This window comes from Mustelus asterias, chromosome 18 (assembly GCF_964213995.1).
Source record: "Mustelus asterias chromosome 18, sMusAst1.hap1.1, whole genome shotgun sequence".
Classification (NCBI taxonomy): Eukaryota; Metazoa; Chordata; class Chondrichthyes; order Carcharhiniformes; family Triakidae; genus Mustelus; species Mustelus asterias.
This window is the reverse complement of record NC_135818.1, coordinates 13,466,878-13,486,870: the sequence shown is the minus strand read 5'-3', so window position 1 is coordinate 13,486,870 and position 19,993 is coordinate 13,466,878. Positions and strand designations below refer to the sequence as shown.

At 43.8% G+C, this 19,993-nt stretch overlaps 1 protein-coding gene across 4 annotated transcripts in view; it reads right to left on the bottom strand.

The window, feature by feature from the left end:
* Positions 1–2,394: 2,394 nt before the first annotated feature.
* Positions 2,395–19,993, bottom strand: part of pcnx1 (pecanex 1) — a 273,657-nt gene continuing 256,058 nt past the window's right edge. For all 4 annotated transcript variants that reach the window (XM_078233420.1, XM_078233421.1, XM_078233423.1 and 1 more), the window contains 5 exons: positions 16,088–16,362; positions 12,578–12,777; positions 9,340–9,776; positions 7,315–7,455; positions 2,395–3,692 (listed from right to left, as the gene is read on the bottom strand). In XM_078233420.1, the coding sequence (XP_078089546.1) occupies positions 3,552–3,692; positions 7,315–7,455; positions 9,340–9,776; positions 12,578–12,777; positions 16,088–16,362 (1,194 nt within the window). In that variant the 3' untranslated portion in view covers positions 2,395–3,551. The remainder of the gene's footprint in view (positions 3,693–7,314; positions 7,456–9,339; positions 9,777–12,577; positions 12,778–16,087; positions 16,363–19,993) is intronic.

Genomic DNA, 19,993 nt, shown 5'->3' with positions numbered 1-19,993 from the left:
GTATTCTGGAAGTCACTATTGATCAGGAACTAAACTGGACCAGCCACATAAATGCTGTGGCTACAAGAGATGGTCAGATGTTAAATATTTTGCAGCAAGAGCACCTGACTCTCGAGCACCTCCACCATCTACGAGGACAATCAGGAGAGTGATGGAATACACTTAACTGGAAAGATGAAAGCTGTAACATGCAAGAAGCTCAACACCATCCAGGACATAGCAATTTTCTTGACCGGCCCCATTCACTAGCTTAAACACCAATCGCAACACCACTGCCACACCTTGACTACAACATGTATAATATACAAAATGTACTGTAGCAACTTGTCGAGGTTTCTTTAGCAGCATCTTTTAACCCATAACCTCCACTATCTAGATGGAGTAAAGACAACAAGTGCACAGCAACATCATCTCTAAGTTCCCCACCACATCAATTTGGAGATATATCACCATTACCTTCATGGTTGCTGGGTCAAATGCCTAGAACATCCTATCAAATGGCATTGTCGGAACAGTTTCAGCATACCTGATGGGGTTAACAGCCTGCATCTCAATACCATACTCTATTGAGATTATTTCTGAACTTAAATGTTATTGAGTTGACCATACTTTGTTCCAACCATAGGAATGGTCCATGATGAGGGTGGAAATACAATTAATTAAAATGAGACATTTATTATATTGTGTTTGCCAGAACATTTGATTTATTATTGTCACATGTATTAGTATACAGTGAAAAGAATTGTTTCTTGCGCACAATACAAAGCATACCGTTCATAAAGGAAAGGAGAGTGCAGAATGTAGTGTTATAGTTATAGCTAGGGTGTAGAGCTATGACTGTAACACTACATTCTGCACTCTCGTTTCCTTCTCTATGAATGGTATGTTTTGTATAGTGCGCAAGAAACAATACTTTCCACTGTATACTAATATGTGACAATAATAAATCAAATGTGCTGGCAAACGCAATATAATAAATGTCTCATTCTAATTGTATTCCCACCCTCGTCATGGACCATTTAGACCGACATTTTATTCACTTACGTATTTTGGCAGAACTGTAATCTTCAGATGAAAAATTCCCTCATTATAACTATCGAGTGCTCCTAAATGGGGGATAGTTTAAAATGAAAGGTTCTAAGAATAAATAGAACATCCGCTGTACTTCCTTTTATACCAGTTTTGGCTCCTTGTTAAGATGTCATGGAGATTTAATCCCTGCTCCGAAACAGTACCGAGGAAGTGCTACACAGTTGGAGGTGCTATCGTTCAGATGAAATGCTAAAAACTAAGGTCCCACCTGGCCTCAGCTGGATGTAAAAATAAATCTCATGACATTATTTGGTTTGCTTGCCAATATTTATCCCCTCCACCAAAATCATAAAGTATTACAGTAGCACAGTGGTTAGCACTGCTGCTTCACAGTGCGCCAGGGACCTGGATTCGATTCCCGGCTTGGGTCACTGGCTGTGTGGAATCTACACGTTCTCCCCATGTCTGCATGGGTTTCCTCCCACATTCTGAAAGACGTGCTGGTTGGGTGCATTGACCCGAATCAGCGCCGGACTGTGGCAACTAGGGGATTTTCACAGTAACTTAATTGCAGTGTTAATGTAAGCCTTACTTGTGACTAATAAATAAACAAACGTTAATATTATCTTTGCCTATGATGATGTCAATGCAAAGTACTTCATGGGCTATGAATGGCTTTGTGGTGCTGTGAGATTATAAAAGGTGTCAACACAAAGAAGGCTTTTCAGCTCATTGAGTCTGTGCTGTCTGGGTTAGTTCCACGGGCTTGCTCTTTTCCCATGTCCTCGCAATATTTTCTTTTAGGTATTTATCTAATACCCTTCTGATGGGTGCTATTGAATCTGTATGCACCACCTCATCAGGTAATACTTTTCAAATACTAATCACTTGTTGCATTAAAAAGCTGTCACCTCTGGCTCTTTACCAATTGTCATAAATCTGTGCCCCCTGGTTATCAACCCAGCAACCTTTGTAAACAATCACCAAAAGAGAAAATGCTGGAAAATCTCAGCGGGTCTGGCAGCATCTGTAAGGAGAGAAAAGAGCTGACGTTTAGAGTCCAAATGACCTTTTGTCAAAGCTAAAAGGTGTAGCTAGTGGGAGCTTTTATCCAGTGGTTTCAGATTCCAGCATCCGCAGTAATTTGCTTTTATCCTTTGTAAAAAATTTATCTATTACTACTCTAACAAGTCTCTTAGTCTTTTCTATACATAAACCGTCAAAGAGTCGGTGCAGACTCAATAGGTCAAATGGCTGTTGGAGGAGTCAGTGCAGACTCAAAGGGCTGAATGGCCTCCTTTTGCAATGAAAGCTGTTTGTATATTACAACATAAGGATTAAATAAAATTGGCGACAAATGCTACACCAAGAAGGATTTGCTTTATTATAAAATTGCTTTATTGATCGTAGTTTCAATACTGTATTTAGTTTCAGATGCAGTACACTGCGAAAAAAAAAACATCTTCACTTAGGCTTCTGTCATCTTTGTTTTAAACATCAACTACATTATTTACAAGTTTTCTGTATACATACACATAAGCACCCGTCCCCTTGATATATGCTTTGTGGTGGTGGTGGTCATTTGATACATGAGGAAGGGGTTTAAATTGCACGGCCTGTGAGGAAACAGTGAACTGTATCCAGTCATTTTGCAATTCAGTCCAGCAAAACCACTGCTGAACCCACTGTCAGCTTTTTAATCTTAAAATTTCTTATCCCTGAATATACAGAAACAAAAGCTTTTATAACAAAAGAAAGGTTCACAGTAATAAATATCAAAAAAATTATACAACTGTATACAAGTTCTATTGAAACAATAAAAATAACTCCAAGTCAAAATAAAAAGAATAAAGGCGAGTTTGGAGCATGACGTGAGCTGATGATTAAATGTTCTCATCCCAAAAGGCATTTTAAAGTATAATGGCATTTATATAAATAAAAAGCTCTGAGCAATCCCAGAATATTTAGTGCATTGTTGTTAATTAGTGCAGTTGTCTTTAACACAGTCACAACTCAGAAGGAATGAGACAGTAGTGAAATGATCAAACTGGACATTATAGTTCTTTTGTATGGTCAATAGAATTCTAACCTATCAATAACTTCAAAAACAATATTTTCTTTTTTAAAGAGTTTTTAAACGTGCACTGCATGAAACTATGGCATTCTCAGTATTGGCAAATAAATAAACATGGACAAAATCCTCAACAGAATCTACCAAACAACTTAAGAAAAATGTTCTTTTAAAGCATATGAAATGCATAGAATTCTTTTAAATGTTTAAAAAAAAACAAAATATAGTTTTAGATCAGAGTTCTGCCTCCACGCAGTTTTCCTTTTTCACCTCAGAAGAGGTCCAACAGCACAACATCCTTCGAAGCTTTTTACTGCAGGCCCGTGGGGGAAGTTTTAAATTCTGGATGATCAAAGCCAGCCTCCAGCTGTTGCAGTAACGCATTTGGACCACAGGATGGCAGAGAAAATTATTCCAATTTCCATCTCCCACGACTGCTGCAAGAGTTTCAAACTTTGGCCCCCAGTTCCAGGACCCCAGTCTCAATGATGGGAACATACTTGTCTTCAATCTGAACCAGCAGGATCGTCTTGTCTATGTGTGACCTGCTACTTGGCTCTCTGCTGCAAGGCACCCAACGGTGAATCACCTAATTACACAGAAGGAAACAATGAACTGGTTAGGAAACAAAATAAATCTGGAATAGTGAAGAATTTCCATGATCAAATGTACAAATTATTCTGCCCAATGGTTTCATTGATCTTGAATATACTGGTTTCCAGCTTAAAACTGCCTTGGATTATTATTCACAGTACGGTGCACAGTGGTTAGTTAGACTGCTGCCTCACAGCGCCAGGGACCTGGGTTCGATTCCTGGCTTGGGTCAATGTCTGTGTGGAGTTTGCACATTCTCCCCGTGTCTGTGTGGGGTTTCCTCCGGGTGCTCCGGTTTCCTCCCACAATCCAAAGATGTGCAGATTAGGTGGATTGGCCATGCTAAATTGCTTGTCAGGGGGCTAGCTAGGGTAAATGCTTGGGGTTATGGGGCGTGGGTGGGATTGTGGTTGGTGCAGACTCGATGGGCCAAATGGCTTCCTGCGCTGTAGGGTTCTATGATTTCACCATCATTTTGTGTTCTTTTCCTCCTATTTCATTTCCCATCTTCCCATTGTTGAATAATCAAGTGGACGGACAAAGGAGTTCATTTTAAAACCAGATAGGAGCATAAAAGAAATCCAAAAGTCACTGATTCTACCCCACACCCCACTGCTGCAGAGCTCATTCCTCCTTCGGTACAACTGAGATTGGAGACCTACACTGAAGCAGCCATCCAGGATTTTCAATACAGTGAAAATAAAAAGTTCCAGCTGAAATCAGCAGTGAAAAGTTTGATGTGTGGGTAAATTAAATGTTCTTATGTGTATGACGCACCATTGTAGTTACAGTCAAATCCTGTGCAGCAATCCCCTCGGTAAATGCAATTCCCGAAACTGGAATTCCTGAAACTGGAATTCCCGAAACTGGATCTTTGAACACAGTAAGAAGTCTCACAACACCAGGCTAAAGTCCAACAGGTTTATTTGGAATTACGAGCTTTCGGAGCACTGCTCCTTCATCAGGGGCAGCGCGGTGGCACAGTGGTTAGCACTGCTGCCTCACAGCGTCAGGGACCCGGGTTTGATTCCGGCCTCGGGTCACTGTTTGGAGTCTGCATGTTCTCACCGTGTCTGCGTGGGTTTCCTCCAGGTGCTCCGGTTTCCTCCCATAGTCCAAAGATGTGCACGTTAGGTTGATTGGCCATGCTAAATTGACCCTAGTGTCGGGATTATCAGGGTAATTATGTACGGTTACGGGAATAGGGCCTGGGTGGGATTGTGGTCAGTGCAGACTCAATGGGCCAAATGGCCTCCTTCTGCTCTGTAGGGATTCTATGATCCTATGACTAACCTGGTGTGAGATTTTACTGTGTCAACCCCAGTCCAACGCCGGCATCTCCACGTCATGGATCTTAGAGGGGAGTCCCGGTTGCACTGGTCAGGGCTCTGTGTTGCAGCTCATTTGCTATCTTTTTGTTGCCCCTGCATGAAGGGTTGCACCAATTAAGATGACAACCTGATTGCACTGCTTGATGCAAGATGACTCAGGAGAAGGAAGCAGGAATTGGTGTCAAGCAGGACTCCGGCAAGGTCATATGTCACAATGAGTACCATCACAAACCAAGCTCAGTTTACAATGATACAGATTCAGCACTAATGACTATTCCCTTATTTTTACATTGAGGCAGACTGCAGCACTGATCTGACATCTAACGTGCATGAAAGTGGCAGCTTTGGCTGGAGGGAAAACCTCTCTCTCAGTCTGTCTTAATCATTACTTGGCCTATGTACATTTGGGCTGTAAACTCATGTTGTTAACAATTTGTGGCATAATCACAATTGGAGAGGTATATATAACCTGACTGGAGAGTTCATAGTGGAAAACATGCATCTTTCTGTTGTCCTGTTTTACCTGTCAGTACAGAGCAGACAATATCCCCTGTGTACTTAAGCTGTAAACAGGCTTTCACGTACCTGTCAAGCAATTTAAATTAATACAGCAATGTCTCTGAACAGAATAGGGTCAAAATTCTAACTAAAAACCCTGCATGAAACCGAGTTTGAAGAATCCCAACACTGCAAATTATAAAGAACATAGATTGCAATACATCCAGAGTGAACACATCTTGGTGCTATGGAATACATTTTTGTACTGCATAAAATGCCTAGTGCTGCAGTGCTTAGAGAACTTTCATGTGTGGTTCTCCCCTATTTATGCTACTTTTCACTGCCACTCTAATGAAGACCCATTTGAGGCTGGAGATGCACAATTCTGTAACCCTTGGCTTAGTGGTTCTTGCTTCAAAATCAAAGGTTGAGGGTTCAATCCCATTCTAAAGACTCCAGTGCACAATCTTAGCTGGTATGTTAGCAGTGTTGCACTCTAAGGGATGTTGCACTCTCAGTGGTGCAATGGTCAGCCTTTCAGATGAGACATTAACCCGAGGCTGTGTGTCTTTGGTTGACATAAGAAGGAGATGGTGAGGTGGTCATAATGCCACTGAACTAGTAATCCAGAAGCCTAGAACAATGGTCTTGGGGGACATGGGTTCAAATCCCACCATGGTAGCTGGTGGAATTTAATCTCAATCAGAAAGATAATTTTATAAAGCTAGTCTCAGTAATGATGACCATGAAGCCATTGTCGATTGTTGTAAAAATCCATCTGGCTCAATAAGGTCCTTGAGGGAAGGAAATCTGCCGTCCTTACCTGGTCTGGCCTACATGGACTCCAGACCCAAAGCAACATGATTGACTCTGAAATGATCTAGTAAGCCAAGGGCAATTAGGGATGTCAACAAATTTATTTATTAGTGTCACAAGTAGGTTTACATTGACACTGCAATGAAGTTACAGTGAAAATCCCCTAGTTGCCACACTCCGGCGCCTGTTCGGGGACACCAAGGGAGAATTTAGCACGGCCAATGCACCTAACCAGCATGTCTTTCGGACCGTGGGAGGAAACCGGAGCACCTGGAGGAAACCCACAGACACAGGGAGAATGTGCAGACTCCGCACAGACAGTGACCCAAGCAGTGCTAACCATTGTGCCACCGTGCCACCCATAATATTGGCCTCGCCAGTGACTCCCACATCCCACAAAAGAATAAATATACAAATGAGTCCCTTATTATCTCCCTGGGGGGGGGGGGGGTTGTGGGGATTTGCTACGTGCAAATTAGTGCCCCAATTCCTACATTACAACAGTGACCACAATTCAAAAGTGTTTCACTGGCTGAGAAGTACTCTTGCACATCCTGAGGACTGTTCTGAAACAGACCAATTAGAGTTTCAGAGAGATTTTTAAAAATACAAGAGATAATTTGGAAACATCTGACTACCACTATTTACAACACTGATATTAACTGAGCATTTTTATTTGAATCTTTCATTGTACTTGAATTCATCGCTATACTGAACTTCACTTTCGACTAACTCTTGATTACCAATAAACATCTTCTCATTTAACTTTGTTACTCCCTTTTGAAAACTCAAATATACATAATCTGTCTGAGATTATCTCACTGTCCTCCCATATACCAACTTTTATACCATTTCTTACTCCACTCTTGCTGATTTTTGAATTCTGTGCACCATCTTAACCAGTCACACGAGTACTTAAGAGGGATGCTCCATTTATTAAAATAAGAGTTACTGATGGATATAGAAACTTACATTGCCTTCCATGCCCTCCTGAGGGCTCCAGTCTTTCCAGCTGATCCGACCAGCTCGCATGCGGATTACTTCATCTGGCCAGTGAAGCTCTCTCCTCTTGGACATGTTGATGGCTTCCATGACTTGGCCAGTGTCAATTATCTACAATTAAACAAGAAAAGAATCACTGGCATCATTAACTGGCAAACATTTTTCATGAGAATATCCGATCTAGCACCCAAACTGAAAATACATTTATATTCTTCAGTTCTCAGCCCGAAGGCACATCCACCCACAGTGCCACAACCTCCACCATGGGTAGGGCAAGGAAGCAGGTCCCAAATCCACTCAGGCGGAATGGGGATCGAACCCTGCACTGTTGGCACCAATTGAGTCCCCCAAGGAGTCCAAGTTGTGATGGCAGCATACACTTTTACATGCATCTTGTAGCCTGGAGCAATGGATAGTGATGGTGGAGACTCCAATTTCTTTCCATCACATGGCTGACCAGGATTCTTACTACTCTTACCACTAGCTATCGCCATATATGCTAAGGATTTACTCAATTTGTTTGGTCCCATTATGAACGCGCCTTCCTTGGTCATCAAGTCCTGGAGTGAGACTTGAACCTTTAGCTTCTGGCTCAGAGGCAGGGTGCTACTCACTGGAGATCCAGGACTTTGACCCAATGAAGGAAATGCAGTATAGTTCCAAGTCAGAATAATTTGTGGCTTGGAGAGAAGCTTGGTGGTGTTCCCATTCATCTGTTGTCCTTGTCCTTCTAGGTGGTAAAAAAAATCATGTGTTTGAAAGGTACTATTGAAGCAGCCTTGGCGAGAGTGCTTCTTCTAGATGACACACACTGGTGGCACTGCTCTGGTAATATAAGGAGTGAATGTTTAATGCCAATCAAGTTGGATGTTTTGCCCTGGAAGGCGTCAAGCTTCTTGAGTGTTGTCGGACGTACACTCATCCAGGCAAATGGGCAGTATTCCATCACATTTCTGACTTATGCCTTAAAGACAGTGGACAGGGTTTTAGGGATTGAGGGTGAGTTACTTGGCACAGAATTCCCAGCCTCTGATGTGCTCTTGTAGCCTCATTGATATGGCTGGTGTAGTTAAGTTTCTGGTCAATAGTAACCACCAGGATGTTGATAATGGGGAATTCAAATGCTGTTGAAAGTCAAGGGGAGGAGATTAGATTTCCCTGTTGGAGATGGTTATTGCCTGGCATTTATATGGCACAAATGTTATTTGCCACATTTATCGGCCCAAGCCTGAATGTTGTCAAGGTCTTGCTGAAGGGGATCAAAGGATATGGCAGGTAGGTGGGGTCAAGCTATTGAGTTGAATGATCAGCCATGATCATAATGAATGACAGAACAGGCTCAAAGGGCCGAATGGCCTCCTCCTGTTGCTATTTTCTGTGTTTCTATTTCAACATGAATTGCTACTGTACGTCGTTGCGAATGGTACTGAGCATTGTGCTGTCAGAAGTGAACATCCCCACTTCTGACTTTATGATGTCGAGAAAGTCATTGATAAAACAGTTGAGGATGGTAAGGCCTAGGACACGATGCTGAAGAGCTCCTGCAATGATGTCCCATTACTGAGATGATTGGCCTCCAACAACTACAACCATCTTCCTTTGTGCTGGAATACGAGTTCAACTAGTGCAGAATTCTCCCCCTGAGTCCCAAGCTCCGGATGCTGAAAGATTATGTACTGATTTAAGATTTATCCATCGGTGAGGCAACGACACAAGAACAGCTCTTTCCACTGTCAAGGCTCAAAACATGACATTAGCCAGCGATAATGTAAACACAATTAGAACGAAGCTGTGTGAGCTTCTTCAGTGGGGTCCCAAGACTCAGAGGTCATTTGTCCCTGGGCTTAACTTAGAAGGTGAGTTGCTCCACAGTAGCTTCCTTGGGCGGCTGTGAGATACGACTTATTTTAATGTAGGAACCACAACAGGAAATGTTTACTGCTGTGTCATTTCATCTCCAGCTTGTGTGAAATACATTTCTCAATGAGTACGTACCTGGACTCTGTAGTTAATTTCCTCCTTCTTGGCAGGTGTGTTAAACGCTGTGCTCGAGTTGCTGCCGGGCTGAATGTCTACACTGGTGACACCTTCCGCTCCTAGAAGTCCTGCCAGTGTGTTGCGTTTGCAGATGGGAATGCTCTGGCTGGAGCTGCTGGATGAGGGCAGGCCGCACTGTATGCTCAGAGTGCCTGTTTGGCTTGATGGTTCTATCTGGTTCACCATGGACAGTCGGGACTGGATTGAGCTGGGCAGGTTTCGCAAAGACAACTGGCTGGTTGAGGAACGGCGGCATGGCACCAGGCCAGTGGCAGATGTCCGTAAGGAAGAGTGACGGGTGTTATATCGATATGAAGACTGGCTGGCAACTGAGGCACGTGCAGGGGAATGTCTGACAAGGCTGGATTGCACTGAGTGACTGCTGTGGCTGGTGCCTGTTGAAATCAACAACAAATAACTCTTTGTACAATAAAAACCGAGAGTGCTGTTAAAACTCAGCATGTCTGGCAACATCTGTGAAGGTGGTCCCACAAACATTTTAAGTCATAGCATTTTGATAATATACAATTATGTTTACATCTTCATGTTATAATAAATCACTTGTAAACTATTAGCAACAATTTAAAGAAACTATCCTCCCCTTAACTAATGACTTGTTATATTCTAATGTCCAATAATAAACTCAAACCGAGAGAGAATGTTGACTGAATGAGAAGCAGGTGAGAATTACATTTTTTGCTTACTTTCAATATTCAACAATTCCACCCTCAAAATGATTCAAATTAAGAGGAGGGAAGACCCTCTGAATTTCTTTCCACTGCATAACTCTATAAAGGAAATCTGGAGGATATGGATTATGATTTAAACTCCGTCTAAAGCTGTAATAAACAAGTAAATTCAAACTCTAGTTCATTCTGTAAATCTTATTCGCTGTCTCTCACAAACATTCCACTTTTTAAAAAGTCAATGAAAACTTTTCATCAGTAAATCACTTTAATTTATCCTGCAGCTTTTCATCAGACTATTTGAAAATAGATTTTGGGAGAGACAGAGAAATATTTTCATGCCATTGATGCGTATTGGAAATTGTCCAAACTGCACTAGTTCAGACTGCAGCACCCACCTTCAGCTTAACAAAATATCAGCTTAGTTCATTTATTAGTGTCACAAGTAGGTTTACATTAACACTGCAATGAAGTTACTGTGAAAATCTCCTAGCCGCCACACTCTGGCGCCTGATCGGGTACACTGAGGGAGAATTTAGCACGGTCAATGCACCTAACCAGCACGTCTTTCGGACCGTGGGAGGAAATTGGAGCACCCGGAGGAAACCCATGCAGACACGGGGAGAACGTGCAAACTCCACACAGCAGTGCTAACCACTGTGCCACCGTGCCGCCCCGGGTGGTCAAAGCCCAGGTTTTGCAAGAAGCTGAAACTTTTGTGAAAATTGTAATGAAACCATTAATAGGCCCACAATTTCTTCCACTCCTCCAAAGCTGCAAAAAATTAAAATTCATGACCAGGTTTTTAAGCCATGTGTTCAAATCCCTCCATGCCCTTGCCCCTCTCAATCTCTTTAAACTCCAGCAGTATTACATAGCTCCTAAACAGTCCTTTCTTCTGATTCCAGCCTCTGTGCATCCTTCTCCCTCTTTGTTTAATTATTTGTGGCCACTTAAGTCCCATGTTGTAAAATTTCTCTCCCTGAACAATTCTGCCTCTCCACCTTCCTCTCTGCTTTAGGATCCTTCCTCTTTTTAAATTTTTTGATCATTCTTCCTAACATTACCTTGGGCTCTGCGCCCAGTTTCCCCGTACATCTTTATGAAGCACAGTGGGGGTGTTTTTGGTCACATTAAAAGCATTATAAAAATGTTCATGTTGTAAAAATATGACACAGGAAGCAAGGAGGTTAATTTATGCAGGAAATGCAAGCTGTAAGATTTTAAATAGATATTGACAATAGAAGTGTTATCCATCGCCTCAGAGAAAGACAAAAGAATGCAATTTAGTTATGGAATTTGACAGACAATTATTCCCCTTTTTTAAAATCTCCTTTACAAGCTGCAGGGGTTAAGCAAATGTCATTTTGTTATTTATTTGATGCAGTTCCACTTCCAAGACTGTTCTTGCGTTTGTTGTTTTTTTTTATATATCCCTCAGCAGGCTGCCGTAGCGGTTTAAAAATTCATAACTGCTGGTCTTATTCCAAAATAAACTGGCTGCCAAATCTATAAGTGGACCAATTACAAAATCTGCATTTCTATGAAATTGTGTGCTTGTCTCTCTCTGGAGTCTATTACCACAGAAAGAATGTCTTGTACTTATATTACACTTTGTAAGATCACATAAAGTCTCCAAGACTTTATGGCCAATTTTTGAAGTGGTCACTGCTGTAAATGCAGGAAAAGTGGCAGCGAATTTGTGCACAGCAAGGTCTCATAGACATCAATTGGATCAGAAAAGCTCATAGAATCCCTACAGTGCGGGAGGCAGCCATCCGGCCCATCGACTCTGCACCGACAACAATCCCACCCAGGCACTATCCCCGCAACCCCACGTATTTACCCTGCTAATTCCCCTGACACTAAGGGGCAATTAACATGGCCAATCAACCTGATCTGTACAGCTTTGGACTGTAGGAGGAAACTGGAGCACCTGGAGGAAACCCACGCAGAGGGTCAGGAGGCGAGGAGAACTTTCCTGTTCTTGTTCAAAATAGTACAATTGGATCATTTACGTCTAGTTGTGAAGGTAGTCAGGACCTCAGTTATACATCCTGTGTGACAGACAGCCACACCAACAGTCCCTTAATATTGCTAGCTGATATTTTGTGCTCATGTCTGTGTTGGAGCTTGAACGCAAAACCCTCTATAACAGGTGAGAGTTCAACCCACCGAGTCAAAGCTAATATCAAAGACATAAAAATACATTTCAAAACACATCAAACAATACTGACTGGACAGTAGAGGTGTCATTGTTAATCTGTCACGCCTGATTTAAAGGGTCTAAAAGCAAGATGAACTGTTTGATGTTTACCAAAACGCCTTCTGGCTATGCCAGTGAATGTTTGCCCTTGAGATTAAGCTGCATCAAATACAGAGGTTCTGAACGATGCGGAGAGTCCAGTGTCCTCTAACTGTTCACTGCTTAGCAGATCTGCAATGGACCATCAGAGTAAACTGAACCCAACATTAATGGTGCTGTGTAATACAGAATAACAAAACCTTACCCAATATGGGTGGGTTAGATGTGACTGGAGGCTGGAGACCTGCTCCAGGCCCATATCCAGCTGGTCCAGAACCTCCGTGGGAAGTACTACTTTGGGACTCATTTGCAGTTACATTATTACTGGCACAGGAGACTCCACCCGCATCCGAATCCTCAATATTTCCACCACTGTTACAACCGGCACCACATCCTTTCCGTAACCTGAAGAAGACACATACAAACAGTTAAGAGTCTGTGGTTCCCTGCGTAGACTTTGTTAAGCAAGTGTATGTCACCTTCTAACAGGGGAGCACTGTACTGCAGGACAGTAGCAGATCAGGGCAGCTTATTGAGTTCTTTCTTACAACACACAAATAACCCCATCTCAGTTGAGGTATCTGTGCAGATCCTGAGCCGAGCAAAATAAGCTATTGCATGTTTGCCATTTTTGCTGTGTTCTCAGCTAACATTGTATTGTATCAGTCTTTAAGTTCTTCTAATGCTGTTCTCGCTGGAAACCTGTTTTGTACCACTTAATGACAATGTATAAAGTGACGAGACAATTTCTGCCACATTTGGACAACATAGGGCCCGATTTTACCATCATGTTGTGCCCATATCCGGGTGCAAAAACTTGGTAAAGTCGGGTGTGAGGCGACAAGTGTGATCTGCATCCACCTCCGCGCCGGTTCTCCCTTTAGCAAGGCCCGAAAATGGCCGCGATCGGGATCATGCCCGAAACGGGCGCGACGGCCATTTCAATGCATTTGCATGCATTTAAATTGACTTAATGGGCTGCACGCCCAACCTTACCGGCACTTTCCCCTTTACCACCGCATTCGCTCATCCAGAATCGGTGCAAAACAGACATGCTCTACAAAAGTCCAATTCAGGCACTCCAGCTAGTGAGGAGGTAAGTGCCGAGCATCTGACGGCTCTCTGCTCAAGTTCAGTGAGGGGAAGGGGGGGATCCGCTGACACTCTGCTTGAGATCGGTCAGGGGACGGGGGCTGTGATCGGTCTGGGTGGCAGGGCGGTGGGTGGATAAGAGGGTCAGTAATGTTGTGGGGGTGGGGTAATATCTGTGGGGGCCAGGGGGAGGCATTATCCAGCCCAGGGGCGATGTGGCAGGGGTGACACATTGTCTTTTTTTTTCTGCGCATGCGCAGTTGGAGGCACCGATCGGAGCGGCAGGATTTTGAGTGAGTTAAGCTCCGCCCACGGGCTTGTGCAGCGCGATTCGGAATCGCTGATATTTTTTCCGGCAGAGTGCGAATGGGGGCGCCTGAGAACGGGTCTAAAAGTCAGATTTGAAACACTCCCAGTTTCAAGTCCGCCCAGCACTTAGAATCGAAATGGTAAAGTAGGGCCCATAGCTTGCAGGAAACTGTCTTCTAATTTTCTCCATTATCTTCCAAATAAAATTCCGGCAATATTGTCAGTTGGCACCAAAACAGTAGAAACACTTTGTACCAATATCATGCCATCCTTAATATGAGTTCAAATCATCCAGTACCAAGTTAGTGGAAAAAGAGACTTCATCCCATCAGTATGTGTCAGACTCAAAGCCAATTTTGTTCCCGATACTTAAAACATACCTTCAAGCAAGTTGTGAACAAGCATGAACTGTCCAAACCAGGCAGCACAATGAGAGGGAACCAGCATTATTGTAATCAATCGGCATTAACAGGAATTTTGTTTGGTAAATGTTAGTGTATTCGTCAAGGTGAGATGTGCAACTTATTCTCATTCTGGTACTGCACCGTCTGCAGGCCAGTTTCAAGGCTGTCCTATCCTCTATCATTGAACTATTGTAGACAATGCTTGCGCCTGCTCACACTCAGAGGCCAAACCCCAAGCCATTGTCAACACCTTCACCGAGGTGTACGAGAACATGGGCCTTACACTAAACATCCATAAGACAAAGGTCCTCCACCAACCTGTCCCACCACACAGCACTGTCCTCCACCAACCTGTCCCACCACACAGCACTGTCCTCCACCAACCTGTCCCACCACACTGCACTGTCCTCCGATTAACAAAATCCACGAAGAGGTCTTGCACAATGGGGACCACTTTCCAAACCTTGGGAGCCTACTGTCACCAAGGGCAGACATCAACGACAAGGTCCAACACCACCTTCAGTGTGCCAGCACAGCTTTCCCTTGTCTGAGGAACAGAGTGTTTAAACGCCAGGGCCTCAGACCCTGCACCAAGCTTATGGCCTACAGTGACATCCGCCTTCCTAAATGGCTCAGAGAAATGGACTATGGACATAGGTACCTCAAAACCCTGGAGAAGTGACATTAGCACTGCCTCTGCAAGATTCTGCAAATCCATTGGCAGGATAAGCACACCAATGTCAGTGTTCTTGCTCAGGCCAATATCCCCAGCATTGAAGCACTGACCAGGTTCGGTCAACCCCTGCTGGGTGGGGCCACATTGCCCACATGCCTGACACAAGACTCCCGAAACAAGCGCTCTACCCAAAGCTTCTACATGGCAAGCGCACCTCAGGAGGGCAGAAGAAATGTTTCAAGGACACCCTCAAAACCTCCTTAGAAAAGTGCAACATGCCCACCGACACTTGGGAATCCCTGGCCCAAGACCATCCAAAGTGAAGAAAAACAATTTGGGAAGAAACTGAACACTTTGGGTTTCATTGCCCAGAGCAAGCTGAAGCCAAGCGTTGACAGCTAAAGGAATACGTGGCAACCTGGGCACTTCACCCACCCGGATACCTCACTCATCCGGAGACCCCACCCACCCGCTCCTGCAACCACCGTCTGCTCCAGCTGTGACAGAGACTGCAGTCACACTCTGAACTGCTCAGTCACCTGAGAACTCATTTAGCGTGGAAACAAATCATTCCTCAACCCCGAGGGGCTGCCTAAGAAGTATTCATCAGGGTGAGGGATGTGACATATTGTCATTCAGGTACTCATATACAAGTATCAAGCATTTCCAGGTCAGGGGAATGTGCTAAATGTGAAGTAAAAATTAAGTTCTGAAATGAAAAATGTTTAGCTAACCCAAGAGGAGGTAACATCCAATTCGATCGGACACAATCTTTTGTCCAACTTCTATATCATCAATAACAGGCTGAGTTTTGTCACTTGTGTCTTATTTGAAATTTTCTGTTCATAGAATCCCTACGGTGCAGAAGGAGGCCATTCGGCCCATCGAATCTGCACCGACCACAATCCCACCCAGGCCCTATTCCCATAACCCCACATATTTACCCTATTAATCCCCTGACACTAGGGTCAATTTAACATGGCCAATCAACCTAACCCGCACATCTTTGGAGTGTGGGAGGGAAACGGAGCACGCGGAGGAAACCCACGCAGACACAGGGAGAATGTGCAAACTCTACACAGGCAGTGACCCGAGGCCGGAATTGAATCTGGGTCCCTGGCGCTGTGAGGCAGCAGTGCTAACCACTGTGCCACCCCAGTTTTCAGTTGCTGAACAAAAGTATATATTGGACATTTTAATGAAAAAAAAGTTAAATTTTGAGAGATGTCCTTACCTGTGCCACGTAGACACAATGAAATTCCGTATGTTTGTGATACTTATGGGTCCTCCCAGGATGGTTTTTAGCTGCTCGTGCGTATCAGAGTAGGACGTTGTGAGTGGAGAAACATAGATTGGGTAACCAATTGGCTGGTCACACGAAGAGTTTATCATGTTCCTTAAGGCTTGTTTTGCATTTTGGATGCTTCCTCGTTCTGGATTGCGGTTTCGCAGGAAAACCAGCTCCTGCTGCTGTCCAGCCCACAATCCCCGGACACATTCCTTGTTCACCTGCACACACAGATGGACAAAACGTGTGAAAAACGACAGAAGGGAGATCACTTATTAGTGCTTTCCACCCTCTTCCAATTCTTAATTTTAGCTTTAGAATCCGATGCCGATGTTATAGGTGACTTGTGCTGCAAAGTCAGCAGCTATTTTGACCCATCTGGTACGAGTGATGATGCATATGTCACAAAACTCTCCGTGCTCTGAATCTCAAAGCAACTCACATGTGAGTTTAGTTTTAGTTTAGTTAATAGTATCACAAGTAGGCTTACATTAACACTGCAATGAAGTTACTGTGAAAATCCCCTAGTCGCCACACTCCGGCGCCTGTTCAGGTACACTGAGGGAGAATTTAGCATGGCCAATGCACTTAACCAGCCTGTGGGAAGAAACCGGAGGATCTGGAGGAAACCCACACAGACACGGGAGAATGTGCAGACTCTGCACAAACAGTGACCCAAGCCGGGAATCGAACCCGGGTCCTTGGCGCTGTGAAGCAGCAGTGCTAACCACTGTGCCACCATGCTGCCATTTTGACTCATTTGGTACGAGTGGCAATACATATGTCGCATAAATCTCCGTGTTCTCAATCTCAAAGCAACTTACATGTCAGTTTAGTTTTAGTTTATTTAATAGTATCACAAATAGGCTTATATTAACATTGCAATGAAGTTACTGTGAAAATCCCCTGGTTGCCACACTCGTGCACCTGTTCGGGTACACTAAGAGACAATTTAGCACGGCCAATGCACCTAACCAGCAAGTCTTTCGGACTGAGGGAGGAAACCGGAGCACCCGGAGGAAACCCACGCAGACACGGAGGAGAATGCGCAAACTCCGCACAGACAGTGAGTGACCCAAGCTGGGAATCGAACCCGGGTCCCTGGCACAGTGAGACAGCAATGCTAACCGCTGCACCACCGTGCTGCCCCATGACCATGAGACATAGGAGCCGGATTAGGCCACTCGGCCCATTGAGTCTGCTCCACCATTCAATCATGGCTGATATTTGTCTCATTCCCATTCTCCTGCCTTTTCCCCATAACCCCTGATCCCTCTGAAACAAGGGACCCGTGGAACTGGTGGCACGAAATTCGGGGTAGTAAGAGCTCAAGATATGGAGCTAGTGTTACCGCCAGCTTCCACCAGTAAGTGGGATCATTTACGATCATTGAATTCTCCAGCATTGTGAGAAGTCTTCACTAGTGACAAATTAGCTTGAGCCTAATGGACAAAAACCACCACCAGCACAAGAAACACTAATTACAAAGGCAAAATACTCCGGGTACCGGACCAGCACATGCTTAATTTAATAAATACATCTCTTTACAGCAATCTATCAAAATTCAAATGCTCGAGGTGATTTATTGGAATGAAAGGAGTTCTCAGGGCAGCAGGAAGATGATACAAGTTGCGCACATCATGTCAAAGAGAATTAGACACTGCACTATCCGACATATGGGTTACTGATCTTTACAAACATGTGTCACTTCTGTCTTTCCCCATTAAAATTTTAAAAATATATAATTCCCCTGGCAGGAAGCTCTCACCCAAAGATATTCCTAGAAGGAAACCTTGAGAAATTATGACGAGTTTTTTATTCTGCTTTTCACAGGGTTTAAATGGACATTTGGCTTGCGGATGTGTGTGTGTGAAGCAGATATCCTGCCTGTTCAAAGGGCTATCATGTTACAGCAGGGAAATAACAAACTCTGTTCTTGGTGGTTGAAGCTGAAATGCTCAAGTCGTTTAAAATGTACTTGGATCTGCATCCAAAGTGCTGCATCCTGCAAGGCCACAGACCAGGCGCTGGAAAGCGGGAGTGAAATTAGTAGCTAATTTTCATAGAATCCCTACAGTGCAGAAGGAGGCCACTCAGCCCATCGAGTCTGCACCGACCACAATCCTACCCAGGCCCTATCCCCTTGCATTTAACCTCACTAGTCCCCCTGACACTAAGGGGCAATTTAGCATGGACAATCAACCTAACCTGCGCATCTTTGGACTGTGGGAGGAGAAGGCTGTGGAGGTCATTGAGTGTCTTTAAGACAGAGATAGATAGGTTTTTGATTAATAAGGGGATCAGGGGTTATGGGGAAAAGGCAGGAGAATGGGGATGAGAAAAATATCAGCCATGATTGAATGGCGGAGCAGACTCGATGGGCCGCGTGGTCTAATTCTGCTCCAATGTCTTATGAAACTGGAACATCTGGAGGAAACCCGGATGAAGGATACAGGGAGAACGTGCAAACTCCACGCAGACAGTGACCCAAGGCCGGAATTGAACCCGGTTCCCTTGCGCTGTGAGATAGCAGTGCTAACCACTGTGCCACCCCAAATTTTTGGTTTTCTCTTATTTGTCTGGGCCTCTTTCTGTGAAATAACATTTCTATGGTTATATGAGGTCAGAAATGGAGCAGTGCAAAGAGGGTTGGAGGAGAACAACAGTGGAGATGGTGCTGATTTTATACCGATCTTCAGTTGCTGGATGGGATATCTCAAATCTTGTGCACCAGTTAAAAAAATAAATTTATCAGACTTGGTGTCACAGCAAGGTCCAGCTTTCTTTTCTCCTGGTCCTTCTTGGCCAGTAAACCAACTGCTCAAAAGCAGCATACTTTAACACCATGAAGCAAAGTCATTACATATGCTGTAACTTGTCTGTATTGACATGATGATGTCTCCACTTTGCGCATGCATCTTGGCCAGAATATTAGTGGGTTTCTATAAGTGAGGCATGGTGGCCTCCTACAGTGCAGGTGATGTGCAGAAAACTTGCTGCACATTACAAAAATGAATACAACAAAGTGGCAGACTTAGTTCACTCTCCCAAAGACTATGCTGCAATTTATAATACAACTGAGGGATAATGTCAGCGAGGGCTGCAGCAGGAGGGACAAAGGCATCTCTTTTAATGAAATGAAAGTCATGCATCCATTAATTGGCCAAGATACAAAACTGGTGTGAATGTGAAGGTGGTTTTACACCATTAGAAACATTGTCGAAGGCAAACAAGGTGTAGTACTTGCGACAAAAGCACTCTCTGGTATAAATCTAGCCTTGGGAGAGCTGATCGCATCAAACACCCAACTTTTTGTGGCTTTTATAAGCTGCCAGTTAGATGGTAACTCACAGAGTCAGATTCCTTCCTTTGTAGCAATGGGAATTGCACGACTCGGATCTTGATTCAGAATAATGGCAGGAAGAAGAGTAAATGCAGGAGGACAACCTATGAGTGCTATGGGTGGGGTTTCAGTCCACCTTCTCCAGGACCAATTCTGTAAACGTGAAATAACTCCAGGCCAATGCCGAGTGTCAACTTTAAAGCCGCTGGTTTGCGGATCGCCGAGAACCACTGGGTTTCTGATTATTGAGGACCACTAGTTACAGAGGACAACTGTTCATGACTTCATTCTGGTTTGATTTTAATTCATTGTTGTCACATGTATTGGGATACAGTGAAAAGTATTGTTGCTTGTGTGCTATACAGACAAAGCATACCGTTCATAGAGTACATAGGGGAGAAGAAAAGGCGAGGGTGCAGAATGTAATGTTACAGTCATAAAAGAGAGTTAAGAGTAGAGTTTTAAAAGCATAGAACAGGAGTAAAAGATAGAATTAGAGGGTATGCTGG